Source organism: Rana temporaria, chromosome 3 (genome assembly GCF_905171775.1).
Source record: "Rana temporaria chromosome 3, aRanTem1.1, whole genome shotgun sequence".
In the NCBI taxonomy this organism is placed as follows: Eukaryota; Metazoa; Chordata; class Amphibia; order Anura; family Ranidae; genus Rana; species Rana temporaria.
Window position 1 is genome coordinate 41,320,049 of NC_053491.1, and position 27,404 is coordinate 41,347,452.

General features: G+C 44.7%; 1 protein-coding gene across 3 annotated transcripts in view; it reads right to left on the reverse strand.

Annotated features, from left to right (window-relative positions):
• ARNT2 (aryl hydrocarbon receptor nuclear translocator 2) overlaps positions 1–27,404 on the reverse strand; it is a 191,989-nt gene that overhangs the window by 66,681 nt on the left and 97,904 nt on the right. For all 3 annotated transcript variants that reach the window (XM_040342429.1, XM_040342428.1, XM_040342430.1), the window contains 2 exons: positions 27,022–27,124; positions 4,959–5,024 (listed from right to left, as the gene is read on the reverse strand). In XM_040342429.1, the coding sequence (XP_040198363.1) occupies positions 4,959–5,024; positions 27,022–27,124 (169 nt within the window). The remainder of the gene's footprint in view (positions 1–4,958; positions 5,025–27,021; positions 27,125–27,404) is intronic.

The following is a 27,404-nucleotide window of genomic DNA, read 5'->3' on the forward strand; positions in this document are numbered from 1 at the left end:
AAGTATAACAGATCTTTATTAATCTAAAAAGAAACATGTTATTATACAAAAAAAATACTAAAAAAAACATCATATAGATGTTTAAAAACCTTGAATAGCTCTGACAATACCATATACAAATCCCCATCTTGGAATAATTCATATAGGGATGATAGTCGTGAAAGACACATATGACAGCCCTGGTGCGTTTCAATCATTTTAATCCAAGATCTTTTTCAGGGGGCCTATGAAGGGGGGAGGTCTCTAGATATTAGACGTGTAGAAAAATAGTACAATTTCCATTATAATTATATAATTATAACTTTCCATAATCGCAACAAATTTTGCATTTGGATACTTACAAACTTTTTAAACTAGGGACACAAAGCAGTCAGAGCCCAAGGCTCAATGGCAAACATTATTACTTTTTAAAGAAAAGGCTTTGACAGCTTTATGTCCCTGGTTTAAAAGTAGGGTTGTCCCGATACCACTTTTTTAGGACTGAGTACAAGTACCGATACTTTTTTTCAAGTAGTCGCCGATACCGAATACCGATACTTTTTTTTAATGTGTCCCCAAATGCAGCCATGTCTCCCCACAAATGCAGCCATGTCCCCCCACAGATGCAGCCATGTCCCCCCCATATCCAGCCATGTCCCCCCCATATATGCAGCCATGTCCCCCCCCATATCCAGCCATGTCCCCCCCATATGCAGCCATGTCCCCCCATTATCCAGCCATCTGTCTCCCCCCCATCCAGCCATCTGTCTCCCCCCCATCCAGCCATCTGTCTCCCCCCCATCCAGCCATCTGTCTCCCCCCCATCCAGCCATCTGTCTCCCCCCCATCCAGCCATGTGTCTCCCCCCATCCAGCCTTGTGTCTCCCCCCCATCCAGCCTTGTGTCTCCCCCCCATCCAGCCTTGTGTCTCCCCCCCATCCAGCCATCTGTCTCCCCCCATCCAGCCTTGTGTCTCCCCCCATCCAGCCATCTGTCTCCCCCCCATCCAGCCATCTGTCTCCCCCCCATCCAGCCATCTGTCTCCCCCCATCCAGCCATCTGTCTCCCCCCCATCCAGCCATCTGTCTCCCCCCATCCAGCCATGTGTCTCCCCCCCATCCAGCCATGTGTCTCCCCCCCATCCAGCCTTGTGTCTCCCCCCCATCCAGCCATGTGTCTCCCCCCCCATCCAGCCATGTGTCTCCCCCCCATCCAGCCATGTGTCTCCCCCCCCATCCAGCCATCTGTCTCCCCCCATCCAGCCATCTGTCTCCCCCCCATCCAGCCATCTGTCTCCCCCCATCCAGCCATCTGTCTCCCCCCATCCAGCCATCTGTCTCCCCCCCATCCAGCCATGTGTCTCCCCCCCATCCAGCCATGTGTCTCCCCCCCATCCAGCCATGTGTCTCCCCCCCATCCAGCCTTGTGTCTCCCCCCCATCCAGCCATGTGTCTCCCCCCCATCCAGCCATCTGTCTCCCCCCCATCCAGCCATGTGTCTCCCCCCCATCCAGCCATCTGTCTCCCCCCCATCCAGCCATGTGTCTCCCCCCCATCCAGCCATCTGTCTCCCCCCATCCAGCCATGTGTCTCCCCCCCATCCAGCCATGTGTCTCCCCCCCATCCAGCCTTGTGTCTCCCCCCCATCCAGCCATGTGTCTCCCCCCCCATCCAGCCATGTGTCTCCCCCCCATCCAGCCATGTGTCTCCCCCCCCATCCAGCCATCTGTCTCCCCCCCATCCAGCCATCTGTCTCCCCCCATCCAGCCTTGTGTCTCCCCCCCATCCAGCCATGTGTCTCCCCCCCATCCAGCCATCTGTCTCCCCCCCATCCAGCCATGTGTCTCCCCCCCCATGTGTCTCCCCCCCATCCAGCCTTGTGTCTCCCCCCCATCCAGCCATGTTTCCCCCCCATATGCAGCCATGGCCCGCTTACCTGCTACCGCCGACTGTGTACAGTACTACGGCCAGGAACATTACAGCTTTGAATAGCTTTAATGATTGGAGCCGCGCTGCGTGTATAGACACTCCCCCTCGCTCGGGATTGGACAGTTCACCCGAGCAAGGGGGAGTGTCTATGCGCGGCGCCAATCATTACAGCTATTCAAAGCTGTAATGTTCCCGCCCGTATTACACAGTCGGCGGTAGCGGGGATGCGGCGTAACGGCGGTGGATCGCGGCGGTGGTTTGCGGCTCCGGTGTCGGTGGCGGCGGCGGGGGGGGGGGTTAAGTATTCTATTTATGTATCGGCGTCTGAGTACCGCCGAAAAAACTCGGAATCGGTCCCGATACCGATACTAGTATCGGTATCGGGACAACCCTAGAAACCCTAGAAAGTGTGAAAGTATCCAGAGACCTCCCCTCTTTCCAAGGTCCCCTGAAAAATATCTTGGACTGGAATTATTGAAAAGTGTCAGGTCGATCATATGTATCTTTCATGACTATCGTATATATTTTTTTCAGCGCCCAAAAGCTGCTCCAAAGATTCTGCTTGCAGGACTTTTCTCAACGCCCTGCCAGTGCAACGCCTCAGTGTGAAAGGGCAAGGCGTTTTTTACAGCGCTTTCAATTCATTTCAATGGAGAGGGGCGATTTTGGAGCTTTTTTTTTCAGCGCCCAAAAGCTGCTCCAAAGATGCTGCTTGCAGGACTCAGTGTGAAAGGGTACATTGAGATACATGGAGAGTGTTTTATGAGCTTTTTAATACCGCTATTTTTAATGCTAAAACTCTGTAAAAACGCTTCAGTGTGAAAGGGGTCTTAAGGAATTCTTTGTATAATAAAGATTTTTATATTATTAAAGGTCTGTTATACTTTAACTTTGTTAAAGTCCCAAGGGGGCTTTTTTCTTAAAATGGTAGAATTGAAAATTAAGATTTGCAAATCATTGCATTCTGTTTTTATGTAGATTTTACATAGCGTCCCAACTAGGAAAGTGAAAAAGGGATTCTGATATAGAGGATTTCAAGGGTGTGCACATCCCATAAAGAACATGGAAAAAAAGCCCCTGGGGTGGGATTTTTAAGGCACTACCAGAAAGACGATAAAGTAGAAAAATATAATTTGAGTTTATTGTGAAAAAATACATTGATTGTTACATATAGTTGTAGATACAGAAGTATAAAATATGCAATTGAAGATACAAAGTCCTATACCAGATGCGTTTCGTAGATTAATGTTTGTCTCCTTCATCGAGGGTTATCAGGAGGTATAATATCTATAAGATTCAAATGCAAATGGTCAACAATAAGTTAATGCTTCCATTCAACACTGAGTGATCATATACAGGCATAAATACTGATAACTTACATCTCGATCGATTGCATATGCATGAAAGGTATCCACATTCATTAAAAATTACATGGAGTCTTCTGCTCGCCCTACCCACATTGTGGCTGCTCCTACTCAACCTCCACTGGTAGTGATACCTCCTGCCTTAAAAAATAAATAAAAAAAAAATATATATATATATATATATATATATATATATATATATATATATATATATATATATATATATATATATATATAGACTATGCCCCAAATTGAACAAAAAAGGGGGTTATGTTCCTAAATGCAGCCAAGACACATGTATTAGGACCCATGAGACGGAAAGCCTGGGAAACCAAAAACACATATGATGTAAATGAAAAAATATTTTAAAAAATAAAGAAATCCAAAAAAGAAAAATGGGTAAATGAACATCCATGATTGTTAAGGTACTCACTTAAGTTGGACATACTCAAAATGTGAAGTCACATTGAGAACCAGCGGCCAGGCTGGAGGTTCAGTGGGAGCAGCCGCAATGTGGGCAGGGCAAGCAGAAGACTCAGGCCTCATGCACACGGCCGAGGAACTCGACGTGCCAAACACATCGAGTTCCTCGTCGAGTTCAGCCCTGAAGCCGCCGAGGAGCTCGGCGGGCCGAGTTCTCCCATAGAACAACGAGAAAATAGAGAACATGTTCTCTATTTTCTCGACGAGTTCCTCGGCGGCTCCATCGGGCCGAAAGTGTACACACAACAGAGTTTCTCGGCAGAATCCGGCTCTGACCGAGTTTCTCGCCGAATTCTGCCGAGAAACTCTGTCGGGTGTACGAGGCCTCATGGTGACAGCATCATTTTTAATTAATGTGGAGACCTTTCATGCATATGCAGTCAATCAAGATGTAAGTTATCAGTATTTATGCCTGTATATGATTACTCAGTATTGAATGAAGGAATGTATTGTTGACCATTTTAATCTTATATCAATTATACCTCCTGCTAACCCTTGATGGAGACAGACATTCATCTACAAAAAGAGTCTGGTATAGGACTTTGTATCTTCAATTGCATATTGTATACTTCTGTATCCACAACTATATGTAACAATCTATGTATTTTGTTCACAATAAACTCAAATTATATTTATGCCTATATATGATTACTCAGTATTGAATGGAGGCATTAACTTATTGTTGACCATTTGCATTAGAATCTTATAGAATAGATATTATACCTCCTACTAACCCTTGATGAAGGAGACAAACATCCAAAATGAAAAAACGGACAGGTGGGGGAGTTTGCTTTGAATATTTAAAATTAATTAATTAGCCTTTTTGGTTTGTGGTGCTCAGATGCTGTAAAGATCAGCTTTAGTTTATTAGTCAAGTTCATCTAAATCTGCTAGTGCATCTAACACTACCCTTTCCTCAGAAGCTGCTCTCCTAAGGTGTCTCTGTTGCTCCTCCATCCAGAGGGAAGACACCCTAAGACAGGAAATGTGTTACTGGCCGAATCCCCAGGTGAAAAAGCCTACAAAAAAGAAAACTACTGCAGCCTTTGCATTAAATAATTGGGAAATTGCAATATATTACACTTTGGTTGTTGGATTTAATACCGCTTTATTTATATAGTTCTGGTCAGAAAAGACCTCAAGACTTTAATAATGCAAGTCAATGATTATAACCACTGTGGCTCCATTGCAACATATAACGTACCTGTACCTCTTCCTCATGGTGGTGATTCTATTGAGTGGTAGATGATCCAGAGGAGCGTTACCACATCTACCGGAAAACATATTAAATACCGGAGTTAAATAAATTGAAGATAGCAGTTTTAAACCTTAAAACATCTTAGATATTATTTAAAGTGATTGTAAAGCTTTGTTTTTGTTTTTTAAATAACAAACATGTCATACCTACCTCCACTGTGCAGCTCGTTTTGCACAGTGTGACCTCGATTTGCGACTTCTGGGGTCCCTCGGCAGCTCTCGCGGCTCCTCCCCACATCAGATAACCCCCTAGGAGAAGCGCTCTCGGGGGGGGGGGGGGGTTACCTTGCGGGCGCGCTCCCGAGTTCATAGCTGTCAAATGTATGACTCGGCCCCGCGTCATTGGATTTGATTGATAGCAGTGGGAGCCAATGGCTGCGCTGCTATCAATCTATCCAATCAAAAGCCGGGACCCTGTGGAGAGCGGTACAGTGCGTCACTGACGAGTGAATTCCACGGCTCAGGTAAGTAAATCGGGTGGGCTGGTGACTGACAGAGGTTTTTTCACCTTAATGTATAGGATGCATTGAGGTGAAAAAAGACAAGGGTTTACAACCCCTTTAATTAGCATGCAAACATCCATTGTGATTTTACTGTCAGAGAAACCAGCAAGAAGTATTTTAGTGTAAGCCCCCCGGCTGGACGTGTTGCATTGCCATATTACATCCAGACCATACAGGTGCAGCATTAGAAGAAAATCTGGGGTTCCTGCAAAGTGTCACCACAGCCATATTCTGCACTGCATGAGAAATCTGAAAGCGGGAGGATATCAGATGGATGGATAAGTGTAAATTACTTTAGTCTCTCTGTATTCTTGCCATTTTCTGTTGTTTTCGTTCGACAAAACAGACAAATTTGTGCTTAATAGGCACCCCTTTGCTGTACCCCCTGGACCGATAGGACAGATCTGTTGTGTTCTAGCAAGTTTGTCAATATAAAAGAAAGCACATGGTACATGACCTTGAATCACACCGCCAAAGTCTCACAGGAAACTGCAAGCCGCTACCATTTGCAACTCATCACAAAGGAACAATGTAAGTAGCACAGACAGGTAATTTAAGAAATACTGAAGTGTTTGTCAATGCAAGGAAACGAGGATGAATGCTTTTAATAAAAGACACCTTTGTTGAAATAAAAAAATGTTTTAGGGTCTATCAAAACTCATCTATTTTCAAGCAGCAGAACAGACGCATTTTACTGCTTGAAAATGCGTTTAACGTAAAATTCCAATTCTTTCCCATGTGGGAATACTCACATCTATGATCTGCAGTTTAGCGTGTCTTAAAGGGTAACTCTAACACCCCATTCACAGCTACACTGCAATGTGTGTGTTTAGGTGTGAATGGGTGCCAAAGTTGAATGTCTTATAAAATGTGATCTTACATTATTATTGTTATTTATACAGCTCCAACAATTTACACTTTACAACATAAGGGCAGACAGTACAGTTACAGTACAATTCAATACAAGAGGAATCAGGGGGGGGGGCTTGCTCTTTAGAGCTTACAATGTAAAAATCACATACAAAAAAGTAAGCTGAAAAGTGAGCAACAATCTGGAACACAAAGGTGATGTTTTTATTATTATACAGCATTTACAGTGCCGTGAAAAAGTATTCATACCCCTTGAAATTTTCAACATTTTGCCATGTTACAACTGTACAGGACGCCATGGCTGGGTCCTGGAAGGACGTTATATTTCCCCTCTGTTTGGACTATGGTGCCTTTAAGGGAATGGAAAGGGTTAACGCACCTGTGTAAGGAAGTAGTTTAAAGCAGACAGGAAGTGCAGGTGAGAGTGAAGGAGTGTAGGAGAGTCCAATGCATGGTGAATGGTGGACAAGGAAAGCTGTGGAAGCTATGAAAAGCTATGAAAAGCTGTGAAAGGACTTGGCAGTGTCCTGCCTAAAAACCTGCTACTGAAGGACTTACCTGGAAGGACTGTTTAACTGCGATAGCAGTTCTGAGCTGTACAAGTCGGTGAGACTGTTATTTCTTTTGTTTTTGCTGCTGCTAAGCCATTTAAGTTTAATAAACCATAGTTTTGATTTAAGAAGCCTGTGTCCTGCGATCAAGCTGGTCCCCCAAACATTACACTGGTGGAGAATGCGGGCAGGACTGAATAACAGGCATAAGAAGAGAAAAAAAAAAAAAAAAAAACGTTTTTTTTTTTCTGTTGCATTGGACTTTATATTGAACTAACATTTAAAGGGACAGTACATTGAATTTATGTCCTGGGTTAAAGCTGCACAAACATTGAAAGTTGAAGCAATGGAGGAGCTAATTAAACAGCTAACCCTGGCTAACATACAAGCGCAAACTTACCACAAAGAGGCGCTGGCTCTGCAGCAAGAAAATACTCGCCTGTTGGTGGCCCAGTTAGCAGCCCAGCAAGCAGCCCAGCAAGGGGTTATGCAGGCTCAGGTGACGGCCTTGAAGGAAGCGGTGCAACAGCTGTCTCAGGTTCAGGAGCCAGCGGCTGTTGCCCCTGGCAACCAGGTGACTGTGAGGGCAAGCCATTTTCTACAGAAGTTGTCCCTGAGCGATGATGTAGAGGCATTTCTTGCTACGTTTGAGAGGACAGCGGAGAGAGAAGGATGGTCTCAGGACCAATGGGCCGGCCTCATTGCTCCTTTTCTCACTGGAGATCCTCAAAAAGCCTACTTTGACCTGCCACCAGATGATGCTAAAGACTATCAAAAGCTAAAGGCAGAAATTCTGGCTCGTCTGGGGGTGACTACGGCCGTTCGGGCCCAACGTGTACACCAATGGAAATATCGTCCAGATCGGCCACCCCGGTCTCAAATGCATGACCTGGTGCAACTAGTAAAAAAATGGCTGCAGCCTGAGGTGTTGTCTGGCCCCCAAATTGTGGAGCGGGTCGTGCTGGACCGATACCTGAGGTCCCTGCCAGATGACCTCCAACGGTGGGTCAGCCATGGAGACCCCAAAACAGCAAACCTCCTTGTTGAGATGGTGGAACGATATACAGTGGTGGAGGACCTGCTCGGACCTACCAAGCGCCTAGGGCCTAGTCTGCCACGGCCTGTTCGACCAACTGCTGCCCTTCGAAAGGATGTTCCAAGGAGCCCTGGGACAAACACCCCGGAAGGCCAAGAGACACTCCCGGTACCTTCGCAGCGTTCTGTTCCTGTTCGGAGAGGAGGGGATGTACAATGTTGGCGATGTCATTCCTGGGGTCATACCCGGGCACACTGCCCACTGCAAGAGGAGCCCATGGAATGCGGGGTTCTTCGGAGGGGGTCTTTTTGTGCCCACAAAGTGTGCACCACACACCTCGACCTGGATGAGGAAAAGTTTGAGTGTGAAGTCCAAGTGAACCACCTCCCTGCCCGGGCTTTGTTGGACTCTGGAAGCATGGTAACCCTGGTTCATCCTAGAGTGATTGGGAAGATCGGTCCGGTAAGAAAAACTTTACGGGTGGTATGCATTCACGGGGACACTAGAGAGTACCCGCTCATCACGTTGTCTATCTCCTCAGCATGTGGCACTGTTACTCAAGAGGTGGGGGTGATAAAGAACTTGGTGCATGATGTTATAATAGGACGAGACTGTCCATTGTTTACAAAACTGTGGGAACAAGGAGAACAGTTCAGAGACTGGGGAGAAACTAGCCCCCCTGTTCCTGCTGCTGAGAGGGATAACCCTGAACTGCCAAACGTTAATGTGGACCCAGATGGGGAAAATGCTAATGATTGGGTTAATGGTGATGAAAGTAGTGTTGATACTATTGAGGATGTTAAGATATGTGGTCCACAGACTTACCAAAACACTAAGGGGGAGGAGCCTTTCCCACTTCAGGTAATGCTGGGGGAAGAGGATGAGGAAGTGGCCTCTACCCCTGCGCTGCCGGATTTGGGTGTTCCCCATGGGGCATTTGGGACTGCTCAGATGCAGGACCCCACTTTGGCCCATGCACGGGAACAAGTGGTAGTAGTAAATGGGGTTCCCCAAGAGCCAGGTGCGAATGAGAGGTGGCCACACTTTGCAATATATAATGAATTGCTGTATCGGGTTACCAAGGAGAGAGAAAATGTGGTAGAGCAATTGTTGGTACCCCAACAATATAGACGAAAGGTTCTGGACCTGGCCCATAACGATGTGTTAGGGGGACACCTGGGAGTTGAAAAAACGGAAGGCACGGATCACCGACCGGTTTTACTGGCCAGGTCTGAAAGCAGAGGTAAAGAGATACTGTACCTCTTGTCCGACCTGTCAGTTGACCGCTCCGGTGACTCATTTTCGGAGCCCTTTGGTCCCTCTGCCCATAATTGAGGTCCCATTCGAGAGGATAGCCATGGATATAGTGGGTCCCTTGGTAAAGTCAGCTCGAGGTCACTCCTACATATTGGTGATTCTTGACTATGCCACCCGATATCCTGAGGCGCTACCCCTGCGTAATACCTCCTCAAAGGCCATTGCCCGGGAATTATTCCAGATGTTTACACGGACTGGTTTCCCCAAGGAAATACTCACAGACCAGGGTACCCCGTTTATGTCAAGGGTTATGGCCGATGTGTGTAAGCTGTTCCGGATTAAACAGCTACGCACATCGGTCTACCATCCCCAAACGGACGGGTTGGTGGAACGCTTTAATAAGACCCTTAAATCTATGCTCAAGAAAGTGGTACAAAGGGATGGGAAAGATTGGGACTGCCTGTTACCAGCTCTCCTGTTTGCTATCCGGGAAGTGCCCCAGGCCTCCACGGGTTTTTCGCCCTTTGAGTTGGTATATGGGCGGAGACCTCGCGGACTTCTTGACGTGGTTAAAGAGGAGTGGGAAAGTGAACCTGTTCAGCATAAGAGTGTCCTGGAATATGTCTCCCAAATGCAGGAAAGGATCCAAACCGTGATGCCGCTAGTCAAAGAGCATTTGCAAAAAGCCCAGGAGGCTCAACGACGGGTCTATAACAGGGCTGCTAAAATAAGGCACTTCCAAGTGGGGGATCGAGTAGCGGTGCTAATTCCCACTGTGGAAAGTAAGTTCTTAGCCAGGTGGCAAGGACCCTTTGAAGTTGTGGAAAAAGTGGGAGAGGTCAATTATAGAGTCCACCAGCCAGGCAAGAGGAAACCGTATCAGATATATCATGTCAACTTGTTAAAGCCCTGGACAGACAGGGAACCGGTGACCTCCCTGGCTAGTGCAAGGCTTGAGCCACAGGTTGGGGTGGAGAGTGTCCAAGTAGCAAATACCCTATCTAAATACCAAAGTCAGCAGGCAAAGGAGTTCTTGCAGAGAAATAAAGAGAAGTTTTCAGACTTGCCGGGGCTAACTAGTATCATAGAGCATGATATTATCACGGAACCTGGAGTCAAAGTTTTTGTCAGGCCCTACCGCATCCCAGAGGCTCAAAGGAAGGCCGTTTCAGAGGAAGTAAAGAAGATGCTGGACCTGGAGATCATTGAGGAATCGCAGAGTGAGTGGTCGAGCCCGATTGTGTTGGTACCAAAGCCCAACGGGACTCTGCGATTCTGCAATGATTTCCGGAAGCTTAATGAAGTTTCACGGTTTGATGCCTACCCCATGCCCCGGGTAGATGAACTTATTGAGAGACTAGGTCCAGCTAGGTATATCGCAACATTAGACCTTATCAAGGGGTATTGGCAAATCCCATTAACTAAGGCTGCTAAAAAGAAAACTGCTTTTTCTACTCCAGAGGGGAGTTTTCAGTACAAAAGAATGCCTTTTGGACTGCAAACTGCTCCAGCCACGTTCCAGCGAGCAATGGATAGGATTTTACGACCTCATCGGGAGTATGCCTCAGTGTACTTGGACGACATAGTCATTTTTAGCAGAGACTGGGAGTCACACTTGCCCAAAGTCCAGGCAGTACTGGACTCTCTCTGGAAAGAGGGGTTTACAATAAACCCTGAAAAATGTGCTTTGGGAATGGAGGAGGTGAAATACCTGGGCTATATTGTGGGTAGAGGGGTGGTGAAACCTCAGGTCAGCAAGGTAGAGGCTATAAAGAGTTGGCCCCACCCCCTCACAAAAAAGCAGGTACGTGCATTCCTGGGCATGGTGGGATACTACAGGAGGTTCGTACCCAACTTTGCCACATTGGCGGCTCCATTGACCGATCTGACTAAGGGTCGGAAATCGGTCATGGTGGAGTGGAATGCAGACGCTGAGAAGGCTTTTTTGGTGCTCAAGTCAGCACTGTGCCAACACCCTGTCTTGATAGCGCCCAATTTTTCAGAAGAGTTTGTTGTCCAAACTGATGCTTCCGATGTAGGATTGGGAGCTGTGTTGTCACAGGTTGTTTGTGGTGAGGAACACCCAGTAGTCTTCCTCAGTAGAAAGTTGACACCAGCGGAGAAAAACTACGCTATTATTGAAAGAGAGTGTCTGGCCATTAAGTGGGCTCTGGATTCCCTCAGGTATTACCTCTTGGGGAGGAAGTTTAGGCTCATTTCTGATCATGCCCCTTTAACATGGATGAGGCAGGGTAAAGGGACTAATGCCAGGATTACACGTTGGTTCCTGGCGCTCCAAGAATTTAAGTTTGTAGTGGAGCATAGGCCCGGGAGACTGCATCAAAATGCAGATGCCCTCTCCCGAGTCCATTGTTTGAGCTCCACTGTTGCCTCCACCTCCTTGGCGTTGGGGCACAGGGGGGGGATATGTACAGGACGCCATGGCTGGGTCCTGGAAGGACGTTATATTTCCCCTCTGTTTGGACTATGGTGCCTTTAAGGGAATGGAAAGGGTTAACGCACCTGTGTAAGGAAGTAGTTTAAAGCAGACAGGAAGTGCAGGTGAGAGTGAAGGAGTGTAGGAGAGTCCAATGCATGGTGAATGGTGGACAAGGAAAGCTGTGGAAGCTATGAAAAGCTATGAAAAGCTGTGAAAGGACTTGGCAGTGTCCTGCCTAAAAACCTGCTACTGAAGGACTTACCTGGAAGGACTGTTTAACTGCGATAGCAGTTCTGAGCTGTACAAGTCGGTGAGACTGTTATTTCTTTTGTTTTTGCTGCTGCTAAGCCATTTAAGTTTAATAAACCATAGTTTTGATTTAAGAAGCCTGTGTCCTGCGATCAAGCTGGTCCCCCAAACATTACACAACCAAAAACGTAAATGTATTTTATTGGGATTTTATGTGATAAACCAACACAAAGTGGCACATAATTGTGACGTGGAAGGAAAATGATAAATGGTTTTCAATTTTTTTTTATTTTTTATAAATATCTGAAAAGTGTTGTGTGCATTTGTATTCAGCCCCCTTTACTCTGATACCCCTAACTAAAATCTAGTGGAACCAATTGCCTTCAGACATCACCTAATTAGCACATAGAGTCCAAATAAATACAGCTGTTCTGTGAAGCCCTCAGAGGTTTGTTAGAGAACCTTAGTGAACAAACAGCATCATGAAGGAAAAGGAACACACCAGACAAGTTCAAGGATAAAGTTCTGGAGAAGTTTAAAGCAGGGTTAGGTTATAACAAAATATCCAAAGCGTTGAACTTCTCACAGAGCACTGTTTAATCCATCATCCAAAAATGGAAAGAGTATGGCGAAAGTGCAAACCTACCAAGACATGGCCGTCCACCTAAACTGACAGGACGGGCAAGGAGAGCAATAATCAGAGAAGCAGCCAAGAGGCCAAAGGTAACTCTGGAGGAACTGCAGAGATCCACAGCTCAGGTGCGAGAATCTGTCCACAGGATAACTATTAGGCCCCGTACACACGTCCGAGAAACTCGTCGGGCAAAACACATCGTTTTGCTTGTCGAGTTCCTTGTGAAGCCGCCGAGGATCTCGACGAGCCAACTTTTGTCATTGACTAACAAGGAAATAGAGAACATGTTCTCTATTTGGCCCAACGAGATCCTCGTCGGTTTCCTCGGCGAAAAGTGTACACACGACCGGGTTTCTCGGCAGAATACGGCTCCCATCGAGTTTCTGGCTGAATTCTGCCGAGAAACTCGGTCGTTTGTACGGGGCCTTAGTCGTGCTCTCCACAAATCTGGCCTTTATGGAAGAGTGTCAAGAAGAAAGCCATTGTTGGAAGAAAGCAATAAGAAGTCCTGTTTGCAGTTTGCGAGAAGCCATGTGGGGGACACAGCAAACATGTGGAAGAAGGTGCTCTGGTCAGATGACACCAAAATTGTACTTTTTGGCCTAAAAGCAAAACACTATGTGTGGTGGAAAACTAACACTGCACATCCCCATGAACACACCATCCCCACTGTGAAACATGGTGGTGGCAGCATCATGTTGTGGGGATGCTTTTCTTCAACAGGGACAGGGAAGATGGTCAGAGTTGATGGGAAGATGGATGGAGCCAAATACGGGGCAATTTTAGAAGAAAATCTGTTAGCGTCTGCAAAAGACTTGAGACTGGGGCGGAGGTTCACCTTCCAGCAGGACAACGACCCTAAACATACAGCCAGAGCTACAATGGAATGGTTTAGATCAAAGCATATTCATGTGTTAGGCCTCTTACACACGACACAAGAAACTTGCTGGGATTTTTTTTTTGCCGAGGAAACCGGTCGTGTGTACATTTTTCGACGAGGAAACTGTCGAGGATCCCGTCGAGCCAAAAAGAGAGCATGTCTTCTTTGTCCTCGACGGGAATGAAGAAACTTGCCTTGTCGATTTCCTTGACAGCCTAACAAGGAACTCGACGAGGAAAACTCTCTAGATATGCAAAGCTGGTAGAGACATCCTCAAAAAGATTTGCAGCTGTAATTGCAGTAAAAGGAGGTTCTACAAAGTATTGACTTAGGGGGGCTGAATACAAATGTACACCACACTTTTCACATATTTATTTGTAAAAAAAAATGAAAACCATTTATAATTTTCTTTCCACTTCACAGTTATGTGCCACTTTGTGTTGATCTACGACATAAAATCCCAATAGAAAACATTTAAGTTTTTGGTTGTAACATGACAAAATGTGGAAAATTTCAAGGGGTATGAATACTTTTTCAAGGCTCTGTATATAGCGGCAACAGTCTGCGCAGCGCTTTACAATGTGAGGGCAGGCAGTACAGTTACAAAACAATTCAATATAGGAGGAATCAGAGGCCTTGTTTGTTAGAGCTCACAATCTCAGAATGGGGATGTGCCTTTATTACAGCGCACCAAACCTACTGGATCCTAAAACATCACTTTATTATACATTAACTGCTTGCACCGCGGCTGGGTGGCTCCTCCTGGCACCGTAATGTACTGATATGTTTTATAACAGAAAATATAAAATATTGTTTTGTGTGATAGTGTAAACTAAGCCTTAAGGGGGTTGTAAAGGTAAATTAAGCTTATTTTCTCCCTGGTGAGGAGTGTTGTGCTCGCCCACTCCCTTGGACTACACACGCCCACTAACACACAGCTCCTTTCTCTATCTGCAACGTAGAGAGCGTCGAGACTCCACACCAGGGAGAAAGCCTCTCATTACTGTGTGGAGTTACAGACAGAAGAACAGGAAGTGAGGATTTCTCAGAAGAAATAAGGACATTTAAAAGCAAAATGGAAGGATGAGGTAAGTGAAGGAGGACTGCACTAAGGTAAAGGAAGCTATTTAGGAAAACATTTTTTTACCTTTACAACCCCTTTAACTGCTTGCTGACCAGCCGCCGCAGTTATACATAGATCTACGTCATCTCGCCGTTTAGCCAATAGGGGCGCGCGCGAGCCCCCCGCTCACCACTGACGCGCGTGCCTGACAGGCGCGATCACAGCCGGGCACCCGTGATCGCTCGTCACAGAGCGAGAACCAGGAGCTGTGTCTCCCGGTCCTGTCAGGGGGAGAAATGCCTGATCGTCTGTTCATACAATGTATGAACAGCGATCAGTCATTTCCCCAAGTCAGTCCACCCCCCCCTTCAGTTAGAACACACCCAGGGAACATACTTAACCCCTTCCTTGCTGCCCCTAGTGTTAACCCCTTCCCTGCCAGTGGCAATTTTATAGTAATAAATGCATTTTTATAGCACTGATCGCTATAAAAATGCCAATGGTCCCAAAAATGTGTCAAAAGTGTCCGAAGTGTCCGCCATAATGTCGCAGTACCGATAAAAATCGCTGATCGCCGCCATTACTAGTAAAAAAAAAAATATTAATAAAAATGCCATAAAACTATCCCCTATTTTGTAAATGCTATAACTTTTTTGCGCAAACCAATCAATAAACGCTTATTGCGATTTTTTTTTTTTTTACGAAAAATATGTAGAAGAATACGTATAGGCCTAAACTGAGGAAATGTTTTCTTTTATATATATTTTTTGGGGATATTTATTATAGCAAAAAGTAAAAATTATTCATATTTTTTCGCTCTATTTTTGTTTATAGCGCAAAAACTAAAATCCGCAGAGGTGATCAAATACCACCAAAAGAAAGCTCTATTTGTGGGAAAAAAAGGACGCCAATTTTCTTTGGGAGCCACGTCGCACGACCGCGCAATTGTCAGTTAAAGCGACGCAGTGCCGAATCGCAAAAAGTGGCCCGGTCATTGACCAGCAATATGGTCCTGGGCTTAAGTGGTTAATCTATCTCTGATACAACAGGTAATAAATGGAATTCTGTATTTTAAACAATTCACAACATAGCTGCAATACTTCAACAAAAACATGAATATTTATAGATACGTATTTTTTTAATAAATGAATGCGATTCGCTGTGACTAGTCTATATGATACTGATGAGAGATCAACAGAAAATATTCAGACTGGCTTATAGACTTCACACGTGTCTGTTCAGTGCTAATATTTCATGCTAAGGCCAGTAAGATCATTTTTTAGGTAGATGCCAAGATTATTAATTAGCATGAGCAATGTTTGAAATTCCAGAGGGTCCGGCTTTTTACGGCAATGAAACAAGAACATTCAAAGCTGTCCCTAGAAGCCCTCTATCATTACTTCCAGCTCACAGTCATATAAGGCCCTTTAGCTCAACACTTAGCCATCATTCTTCCTGTATATTAAAACGAATTGCTAGATTTCAACAGAAAAGAGAGAGGAAATTATTCTGATTACAACTTTCAGCAAATAAATACACTGGTGGCTATGGAACTCTCAGTGAAAGGTTATTTAAAGGCATCGTAGCACAAATTTCTACTATAAATCTAATACACACACCCAGCAAAAACCTGCTTATCTACATGTGTCTGTAGAAGCAAAGGTTGAAAGAAGAGCTCTAGTGTAACAAAAAAATCAAGCTATAGTTTTAAAATTAAGAACTGCTACAACCATAATTAATAAGAAAGCGGTTCTACGGGCTCAAGGTTCTCTACCTTAAAGGGGTTGGAAAGGTACAATTTTGTTTCCCTAAATAGCTTCCTTTACCTTAGTACAGTCCTCCTTCACTTACCTAATCCTTCCATTTTGCTTTTAACCAGTTCCCGACCACCGCATGTACATATACGTCCACAATATGGCACGTACAGGCACATGGGCGTATAGGTACGTCCCCGCCTTACCTCGGTTCGGGGGTCCGATCGGGACCCCCTCCGGTACATGCGGCGGCCGGGAACGGTGTACGGGAGGTCCGGGAGGAGGGGGCGGCTATTGGTTTCCAGCCGTCCCCTCTCGATCTCCCTCAGCGAATGAGAATGCAGCAGAGCCCTCCCTGCCTGTGTAACTGTAAACACAGGCAGGGAGGAAGTGACGTTTTCTCCCCTCTGGCGGTCTTTTCGTTTGATTCCAGAGGAGAGAAGACGTCAGTACTGTGAGTTGCACCAACAGCACACTGACACAGCACACATAGGCACATAACCCCCCCCGATCACCCCCCCCAGCACCCCCAGATCACCCCCTGTCACAGTGTCACTGATTGCAGTGATCATTTATTTTCTGATCACTGCTTTTAGTGTCAGTGTGACAGAAAAAAGTGTCAGGGCAGTTAGGTTTAGGCCCCTTTAGGTCCAGGGTAGCCCCCTACCCCCCCCCCAATAAAGGTTTAACCCCTGATTGCCCCTAAAGTTAACCCTTTCACCCCTATTGCCAGTGTCACTAAGCGATCGGTTTCTGATCGCTGCATTAGTGTCACTGTTGCCGCTAGGCAGTTAGTTTTTTTTGAGGTTCGCCGCCAGGTTTATATAGCGTTAGGTACCCCCATAAATAAAGGTTTTAACCCCTGATTGCCCCTAGAGTTAACCCTTTCACCCCTATTGCCAGTGTCACTAAGCGATCGGTTTCTGATCGCTGTATTAGTGTCACTGTTGCCGCTAGGCAGTTAGTTTTTTTTGAGGTTCGCCGCCAGGTTTATATAGCGTTAGGTACCCCCATAAATAAAGGTTTTAACCCCTGATTGCCCCTAGAGTTAACCCTTTCACCCCTATTGCCAGTGTCACTAAGCGATCGGTTTCTGATCGCTGTATTAGTGTCACTGTTGCCGCTAGGCAGTTAGTTTTTTTTGAGGTTCGCCGCCAGGTTTATATAGCGTTAGGTACCCCCATAAATAAAGGTTTTAACTCCTGATTGCCCCTAGAGTTAACCCTTTCACCACTGATCACTGTATAAGTGTCACTGGTGACGTGGTTAGCCAGTTAGTTATTTAGTTATTTTAGGTTCGCCACCAGGTTTTTAGAAAGCGTTAGGTACCCCCATATATTACCGAATAAAGGTTTTAACCCCCTGATTGCCCCCTAGTTAACCCTTTCACCAGTGATCACCGTATAAGTGTTACGGTTGACGCTGGTTGGTTAGTTTGCTGTTTATAGCATCAGAGCACCCGCCGTATATAACCCAATAGGTTTAACCCCCTGATCACCCGGCGGGTGATATAAATTTAATTTTAGCGCCAGTCAGGGTCTGCGTCACCCCAGGCAGCGTTAGGTTAGAGCCAGTACCGCTTACACCCACTCGCTAAGCATACACCCCCCTTAGTGGTATAGGATCTGAACGGATCGATACCTGATCTGATCAGATCTATACTAGCGTACCCAGCAGTTTAGGGTACCCAAAAACGCATTGTTAGCGGAATCAGCCCAGATACCCGCTAGCACCTGCGTTTTCCCCCTCTGCCCAGCCCAACCCACCCAAGTGCAGTATCGATCGATCACTGTCACTTACAAAACACAAGACACATAACTGCAGCGTTCGCAGAGACAGGCCTGATCCCTGCGATCGCTTACAGTTTTTTTTGAAGCGTTTTCTACATTTGCTTTTCTATAGTCAGGTGCTTTTTTTACCTGTGAATCCTTACCATTGTACCACTAAATTTAGAGTCCAAAATGGCAAACCGAAGGTACAATGATAAGCAGGCCTTTGAGTTCATGTGCATGTCAGATAGTGAAGAGGAGGAGGTCACGCATCTGACAGATTCTGGCTCAGAATATGAACCCATTTACGACAGCGGCTCCATGTCAGATAGCTCGCACGACGAAGTTGAGGTCCCTGCTAAGGCCAGGCGTACCCGATCCCATTCTGATGTTGTTGAGCAGCAAGAACCGCAGGACCCTCGTATGGAGCAGAGATCCAGTACTAGCGCCGCTATTCCTTCTGGTGAATTGGCAAGCACCAGCGGCCTAGTACACCCTGGTCGTTTATCCAGCACTGCAGTAACACTTGGTGACGTGGCGAGTCCCATAAGTGCAGTTGAAGCTGGCGATGTGGCAAGCACAAGTAGTGTCCCGCTGCCACCAAGAAAAAGACAGAGACAGGCCCGTCGTGCCCATAGTGCCCTTCCTGTAGAATTTGCCTATCCTGATTGGGTCCCCACCACTTCTACAGCACCTGTACTTCCCCCATTCACTGGCCAACCCGGTATTCAGGTGGATACAGCGAACTTTATGTCACTTGATTTTTATTCGCTGTATTTCACGGAAGATCTCTATAGATCTATTGTGGACCAGACCAATTTATATGCTGGTACTTACATCGCCGCTAACCCCCAGTCTCGCCTTGCCAAAGAATGGAAACCTCTCGAGGTTTCCGAATTTAAGACCTTTCTGGGCCTTACCCTCAACATGGGCATACACAAATTTCCGTCATTGCGGATGTATTGGTCCACACATCCCATTGACCATATGTACATTTTCTCTGCTCACATGGCCAGGAGACGATACGAGGCGATCCTGCGGTTCCTGCATTTCAGTGACAATGCACTTTGTCGTCCACGTGGAGACCCTGAATTTGACCGGCTCTACAAAATTCGGCCCCTCGTAAACCATTTCAACGAACGTTTTGCAGCCTTGTTTAATCCCCAGCAGGTTGTATGCGTTGATGAGTCCCTGATTAAATTTGCTGGCCGCTTGTCTTTCAAACAGTACCTTCCCAGCAAGCGTGCCAGATACGGGGTCAAGCTCTATAAGCTCTGTGACAGGGCCACAGGCTACACATGGAGCTTTAGGGTTTACGAGGGAAAAGATAGTCAGGTAGAGCCGGAAGGATGCCCAGATTACATGGGGAGCGCTGGCAAGATTGTTTGGGACTTGGTGTCACCCTTATTCGGAAAGGGGTACCATTTGTATGTGGACAATTTTTACAGCAGCGTGCCACTTTTTAGCCACTTATTTGATCAACAGATTGGAGCATGTGGCACCGTGCGACCTAATCGCCGGGGCTTCCCCCAGCGGCTTGTAGATGCCCGTGTTAGGCCGGGGGCGAGAGCCTGCTGCAGATGTAAAAATTTGCTCGCTGTGAAGTGGCGGGACAATAGGAATGTTTTCGTTCTTACCACCCTTCACGCAGACACGACAGTCCAAATTCGTACGGCGACTGGTGTTGTGGAGAAACCCCTCTGTGTCCACGAATATAACCTTAATATGGGAGGGGTGGACCTCAACGACCAGTTGATGGCGCCGTATCATATTGCCCGTAAGACGAGACGCTGGTACAAAAAAGTGTCTCTACATTTATTTCAATTGGCTCTACTGAATGCTCATGTCGTATACAGAGCTTCAGGACGGAATGAATCCTTCCTTCAATTCCAGAGGGATATCATCACAGAACTCCTGTATCCAGGCGGTATTGTACCTCACCATCTCCTACCAAATGCAGTAAGCCGACTGCATGAGAGGCATTTTTCTTATGTCCTCCCGAGTACCCCTACCCAACGAGCCCCCCAAAGAAAATGTCGTGTCTGTACCAAGCGCGGATTTAGGCGTGACACCCGTTATTTTTGTCCCAAATGTCCTGGCAATCCTGGTCTTTGTATTGGTGAATGTTTTGAACGCTTCCACACACACGTTAATTATTAGTGTAGGGTGAAACATTTCACAGGCTAGGCACACTCACACAGGGTCTCCCAAGATGCCATCGCATTTTGAGAGACCCAAACCTGGAACCGAAAAGTTGAAGTTACAGTTCACAGTTACAAAAAAAAGTGTTAAAAAAAAAAAAAAAAAAAGTAAAAATTAAAAACACACAAAAAAATATAAAATAAAAAAACCAAAAATAGTTGTCGTTTTATTGTTCTCTCCCTCTCTATTCTCTCTCTATTGTTCTGCTCTTTTTTACTGTATTCTATTCTGCAAAGTTTTATTGTTGTTATGTTTTTTCATGCTTGCTTTTCAGGTATGTAATTTATTTTACTGTTTTCAGGTACGCCATTCAGCTGTTGCGCGGACTTATTTATCTTGACAGCAACAGCGTTTGCTCCCACGATATATAAAGCCGCGACTCCAGTGCTGTAGGAGGTGATTTCACCACCACAGTTAAAAAAAAGAGCATATATGCCGAAGCATGCGGGCAGCAGGGGCGGAGGAGCGATTTTGCTCCTAATGCCGCGTACATACGGTTGACATTCCTACGGAGGCTTTCCCGTGGAAAAGTCTGACCATGTGTACACGGCATAGAAAAGTCCGACCGTGTGTACGCGGCATAGAAAAGTCCGACCGTACGCGGCATAACTTTTTTGCGGGAGGATGCCCCCATGCTTTGGCATATATATATATTTTAGGCACAGGTTGCGTTAAAAAATGTTTTATTTTTTACTATGTTTTTTTATAGGTATTTGCTTTGCAGGTATGGTATGATCTTACTGTTATACTGGAATGTTACTTTGTTTTAATGTTAACCATCATTTGCTTAGCAGGTACGCCATTCAGTTGCAGTGCGGATTTATTTAGCGTGACAGCAACAGCGTTTGCTCCCACGATATATAAAGCCGCGACTCCAATGCTGTAGGAGGTGATTTCACCACTACAGTTCAAAAAAGAGCATATATGCCGGAGCATGGGGGCATTAGGGGCGGAGGAGCGATTTTGCTCCTAATGCCGCGTACATACGGTTGACATTCCTACGGAGGCTTTCCTGTGGAAAAGTCTGACCATGTGTACACGGCATAGAAAAGTCCGACCGTGTGTACGCGGCATAGAAAAGTCCGACCGTACGCGGCATAACTTTTTTGCGGGAGGATGCCCCCATGCTTCGGCATATATAAATGGTGCATGTATGCCCATCATTAGAAGTGGGTGGATGAAGGGAGGTATTCTAATGGTGGGCATACCCACCGATCAATCTTTTTTTTGTTCAGCCAACAGACTGCATGAAAAAAAAAAAAGATTACAATACATGTCCAACAAGAACCATCAACGTACTGGTATGTTGCAGGACTTTGAATGGTTATACCAGAATGATGCCTGCGGGTTTAGGCATCATCTTGGTATCATTCTTTTCAGCCAGCGGTCGGCTTTCATGTAAAAGCAGTCCTAGCGGCTAATTAGCCTCTAGACTGCTTTTACATTCAGTGGGAGGGAATGTCCCCCCCCCAGATATAAACGGCGCCATTGAGAATATGGGAAAGCATTTTATCACACCGATCTTGGTGTGGTCAGATGCTTTGAGGGCAGAGGAAAGATCTAGGGTCTAATAGACCCCATTTAAAAAAAAAAAGAGTACCTGTCACTAACTATTGCTATCATAAGGGATATTTACATTCCCTGAGATAACAATAAAAATGGTAAAAAAATAAATAAATGGAAGGAACAGTTAACAAATAAAATAAAAAAAGCGAAATAAATATATAAAAAAATAAAAAAATAAAAAAAAGCATCCCTGTCCCCCCCTGCTCTTGCGCAAAGACGAACGCAAGCGTCGGTCTGGAGTCATATGTAAACAGCAATTGCACCATGCATGTGAGGTATCACCGCGAAGGGCAGATCGAGGGCAGTCATTTTAGCAGTAGACCTACTCTGTAAATCTAATGTGGTAACCTGTAAAGGCTTTTAAAGGCTTTTAAAAATGTATGTAGTTTGTCGCCACTGCGCGTTTGTGCGCAATTTTAAAGTATGTCGTGTTTGGTATCCATGTACTCGGCCTAAGATCATAATTTTTATTTCATCAATAATTTGGGCAATATAGTGTGTTTTAGTGCTTTAAAATAAAAAAAAGTGTATTTTTTCCCCAAAAAATGCGTTTGAAAAAACGCTGCGCAAATACTGTGTGGAAATTTTTTTTGCAACACCTACCATTTTAATCTGTAGGGCCTTTGCTTTAAAAAAATATATAATGTTTGGGGGTTCAACTTTACTTTCTTGCAAAAAAATAATATGTTTTTATGTAAACAAACAGTGTCAGAAAGGGCTTTTTCTTCAAGTGGTTAGAAGAGTGGGTGATGTGTGACATAAGCTTCTAATTGTTGTGCATAAAATGCCAGGACAATTGAAAACCCCCCCAAATGACCCCATTTTGGAAAGTAGACACCCCAAGCTATTTGCTGAGAGGCATCTTAAGTCCATGGAATATTTTAGATTTTGACCCAAGTTGCGGGAAATATAAATATATATATATATATATTTTTTTTTTACGCAAAGTTGTCACTAAATGATATATTGCTCAAACATGCCATGGGCATATGTGGAATTACACCCCAAAATGCATTCTGCTGCTTCTCCTGAGTACGGGGATACCACATGTGTGAGACTTTTTGGGAGCCTAGCCGCGTACGGGACCCCAAAAACCAATCACCGCCTTCAGGCTTTCTAAGGGTGTAAATTTTTGATTTCACTCCTCACTACCTATCACAGTTTCGAAGGCCATAAAATGCCAAAATAGCACAAAAAAAACCCAAATGACCCCATTTTGGAAAGAAGACACCCCAAGGAAACTGCTGAGAGGCATGTTGAGTCCATTGATTTTTTTTTTTTTTGTCCAAAGTGATTGAATAATGAGAAAAAAAAAAAAAAAAGAAAAATGTGTCACTAAATGATATATTGCTCACACATGCCATGGTTATATGTGGAGTTGCACCCTAAAATACATTCTGCTGCTTCTCCTGAGTACGGGGATACCACATGTTTGGGACTTTTTGGGAGCCTAGCCGCGTACGGGACCCCGAAAACCAAGCACCGCCTTCAGCATTTCTAAGGGCGCAAATTTTTGATTTCACTCCTCACTACCTATCACAGTTTCGAAGGCCATAAAATGCCAAAATAGCACAAAAAACCCCCAAATGACCCCATTTTGGAAAGTAGACACCCCAAGCTATTTGCTGAGAGGCATGTTGAGTCCATGGAATATTTAATTTTTTTGCCCCAAGTGATTGAATCATGACCAAAAAAAATTAAAATAAAAAAATGTACAAAACATTGTCACTAAATGATATATTTCTCACACATGCCATGGTTATATGTGGAATTGCACCCCAAAATACATTCTGCTACTTCTCCTGAGTACGGGGATACCACATGTGTGGGACTTTTTGGGAGCCTAGCCGCGTATGAGACCCCGAAAACCAAGCACCGCCTTCAAGATTTCTAAGGACATAAATTTTTGATTTCACTCACACAAATCTTGAAGGCAGTGCTTGGTTTTCGGGGCCCCGTACGCGGCTAGGCTCCCAAAAAGTCCCACACATGTGGTATCCCCGTACTCAGGAGAAGCAGCAGAATGTATTTTGGGGTGCAATTCCACATATAACCGTGGCATGTGTGAGAAATATATCATTTAGTGACAACGTTTTGTATTTTTTTTTTTTTGGTCATTATTCAGTGACTTGGGGCAAAAAAATTAAATATTCCATGGACTCAACATGCCTCTCAGCAAATAGCTTGGGGTGTCTACTTTCCAAAATGGGGTCATTTGGGGGGGTTTTGTGCTGTTTTGGCATTTTATTGCCTTCGAAACTGTGATAGGTAGTGAGGAGTGAAATCAAAAATTTATGCCCTTAGAAATCCTGAAGGCGGTGATTGGTTTTCGGGGTCCCGTACGCGGCTAGGCTCCCAAAAAGTCCCACACATGTGGTATCCCCGTACTCAGGAGAAGCAGCAGAATGTATTTTGGGGTGCAATTCCACATATAACCGTGGCATGTGTGAGAAATATATCATTTAGTGACAACGTTTTGTATTTTTTTTTTTTTGGTCATTATTCAGTGACTTGGGGCAAAAAAATTAAATATTCCATGGACTCAACATGCCTCTCAGCAAATAGCTTGGGGTGTCTACTTTCCAAAATGGGGTCATTTGGGGGGGTTTTGTGCTGTTTTGGCATTTTATTGCCTTCGAAACTGTGATAGGTAGTGAGGAGTGAAATCAAAAATTTATGCCCTTAGAAATCCTGAAGGCGGTGATTGGTTTTCGGGGTCCCGTACGCGGCTAGGCTCCCAAAAAGTCCCACACATGTGGTATCCCCGTACTCAGGAGAAGCAGCAGAATGTATTTTGGGGTGCAATTCCACATATGCCCATGGCATATGTGAGAAATATATCATTTAGTGACAACGTTTTGTAAAAAATTTTTTTTTTTTTTTTTTGGTCATTATTCAATCACTTGGGGCCATAAAATTAAATATTCCATGGACTCAACATGCCTCTCAGCAAATAGCTTGGGGTGTCTTCTTTCCAAAATGGGGTCATTTGGGGGGGTTGTGTGACATCTTGGCATTTTATGGCCTTCAAAACTGTGATAGGTAGTGATAGGTAGTGAGGAGTGAAATCAAAAATGTATGCCCTTAGAAATCTTGAAGGCGGTGCTTTGTTTTCGGGGCCCCGTACGTGGCTAGGCTCACAAAAAGTCCCACATATGTGGTATCCCCGTACTCGGGAGAAGCAGCAGAATGTCTTTTGGGGTGCAATTCCACATATAACTATGGCATGTGTGAGCAATATATCATTTAGTGACAACTTTGTGCAAAAAAAAATCAGTTTGTCATATTCCCGCAACTTGTGTCAAAATATAAAATATTCCATGGACTCGACATGCCTCTCAGCAAATAGCTTAGGGTGTCTACTTTCCAAAATGGGGTCATTTGGTTTTTTTTTTTGCTATTTTGGCATTTTATGGCCTTCGAAACCTTGATAGGTAGTGAGGAGTGAAATCAAAAATTTGTGCCCTTAGAAATGCTGAAGGCGGTGCTTGGGTTTTGGGGCCCCGTATGCGGCTAGGCTCCCAAAAAGTCCCACACATGTGGTATCCCCGTACTCAGGAGAAGCAGCAGAATGTATTTTGGGGTGCAATTCCACATATAACCATGGCATGTGTGAGAAATATATCATTTAGTGACAACTTTTTGTAAACATTTTTTTTTTTTTTTTTTTCGTCATTATTCAATCACTTGGGACAAAAAAATTAAATATTCAATGGACTCAACATGCCTCTCAGCAGTTTCCTTGGGGTGTCTACTTTCCAAAATGGGGTCATTTGGGGGGGTTTTGTACTGCCTTGCCATTTTAGCACCTCAAGAAATGAGATAGGCAGTCATAAAATAAAAGCTGTGTAAATTCCAGAAAATGTACCCTAGTTTGTAGACGCTATAACTTTTGCGAAAACCAATAAATATACGCTTATTGCGATTTTTTTTACTAAAGACATGTGGCTGAATACATTTTGGCCTAAATGTTTGACTAAAATTTAGTTTATTCGATTTTTTTTACTTTTTGTTATAAGAAAAATCATTTTTTTTCAAAATTTACGGTCTTTTTGCGTTTATATCGCAAAAAATAAAAATCGCAGAGGCGATCAAATACCATCAAAATAAAGCTCTATTTGTGGGAAGAAAAGGACGCAAGTTTCGTTTCGGTACAACATTGCATGACCGCGCAATTACCAGTTAAAGCAGCGCATTGCCAAATTGTAAAAACACCTCTGGTCTTTAGACAGCGTATTGGTCCGGAGCTTAAGTGGTTAAATGTCCTTATTTCTTCTGAGAAATCCTCACTTCCTGTTCTTCTGTCTGTAACTCCACACAGTAATGCAAGGCTTTCTCCCTGGTGTGGAGTGTCATGCTCACCCCCTCCCTTGGACTACAGGAGAGTCAGGACACTCTTTACGTTGCAGATAGAGAAAGGAGCTGTGTGTTAGTGGGCGTCCTGACTCTCCTGTAGTCCAATCAGTTACGCATAGATTTGACTAAGATCTGACCGGCGTAAGTCTCTTACGCCATCGTATTTTAGTTGCAATTTTACGCTGGCCGCTAGGTGGCGCTTCCGTATATTTACGTGAGGAATATGCAAATTAGGTCGTTACGCCGATTCAGAAACGTATGTCCGCCCGGCGCATTTTTTTACGTCGTTTACGTTAGGCTTTTTCAGGCGTAAAGTTACCCCTGCTATATGAGGCGTATCCTATGTTAAGTATGGACGTCGTTCCCGCGTCGAATTTTGAAAATTTTACGTTGTTTGCGTAAGTCGTTCGCGAATAGGGATTTGCGTAATTTACGTTCACGTCGAAAGCATTGGCTTTTTGCGGGTTAATTTGGAGCATGCGCACTGGGTTACATTCACGGACGGCGCATTCTCCGTTAGTCAAAAACGTCATTTACGTGGGGTCATGTTTTATTTCCATAAAACACGCCCACTTCTTCACAATTTGAATTAGGCCCGCTTACGCCGGCAGATTTACGCTACGCCGCCATAACTTAGGGCGCAGGTTCTTGGTGAATACAGAACCTGCCTCACTAAGTTACGGCGGCGTAGCGTATCTGAGATACGCTACGCCCGCACAAAAATAAGCAATTCTACCTGAATCTACCCCAGAGAGTATTACATATAAAACCTAAACATGAAAAAAAATGGAGCAGATGTTGCTCCTAATTAACAAAAGGGCACAAGCAAATTTTCAATCTTTTATAACATAATTCACATACATCAGGATATTATTATTACCTCAGCCGGCAAATGAACGAACGTCGGGATCCCATACACATTCGCATTGAGGATTGTTGCCCTTCTTTCTTCACTGTACCGGTTTTCAAGTCCAAAATCCGGCCTAAGCAAAAAAATAAAAATAGAATGATTCATTTTCCTTCTCAGTTTTCTATTAAATTAACATTTTCATCAAGCTGTCTTTTAAAGAATGCTCATATTTCTGTCGATTAGTTACTTCAGGAGAACTTTTCTAGACATATGACATATATAGCGTCTAAAGTGTTTTCTAACAATCCATCTGCTCCCTTGAAATAATTCATTTTAATGGTAACTTTAAACCTTCTATGGTCAGCACATAAACAAGTGTGATGCAGTCTCCCACCTGTCATATTGATAAAATA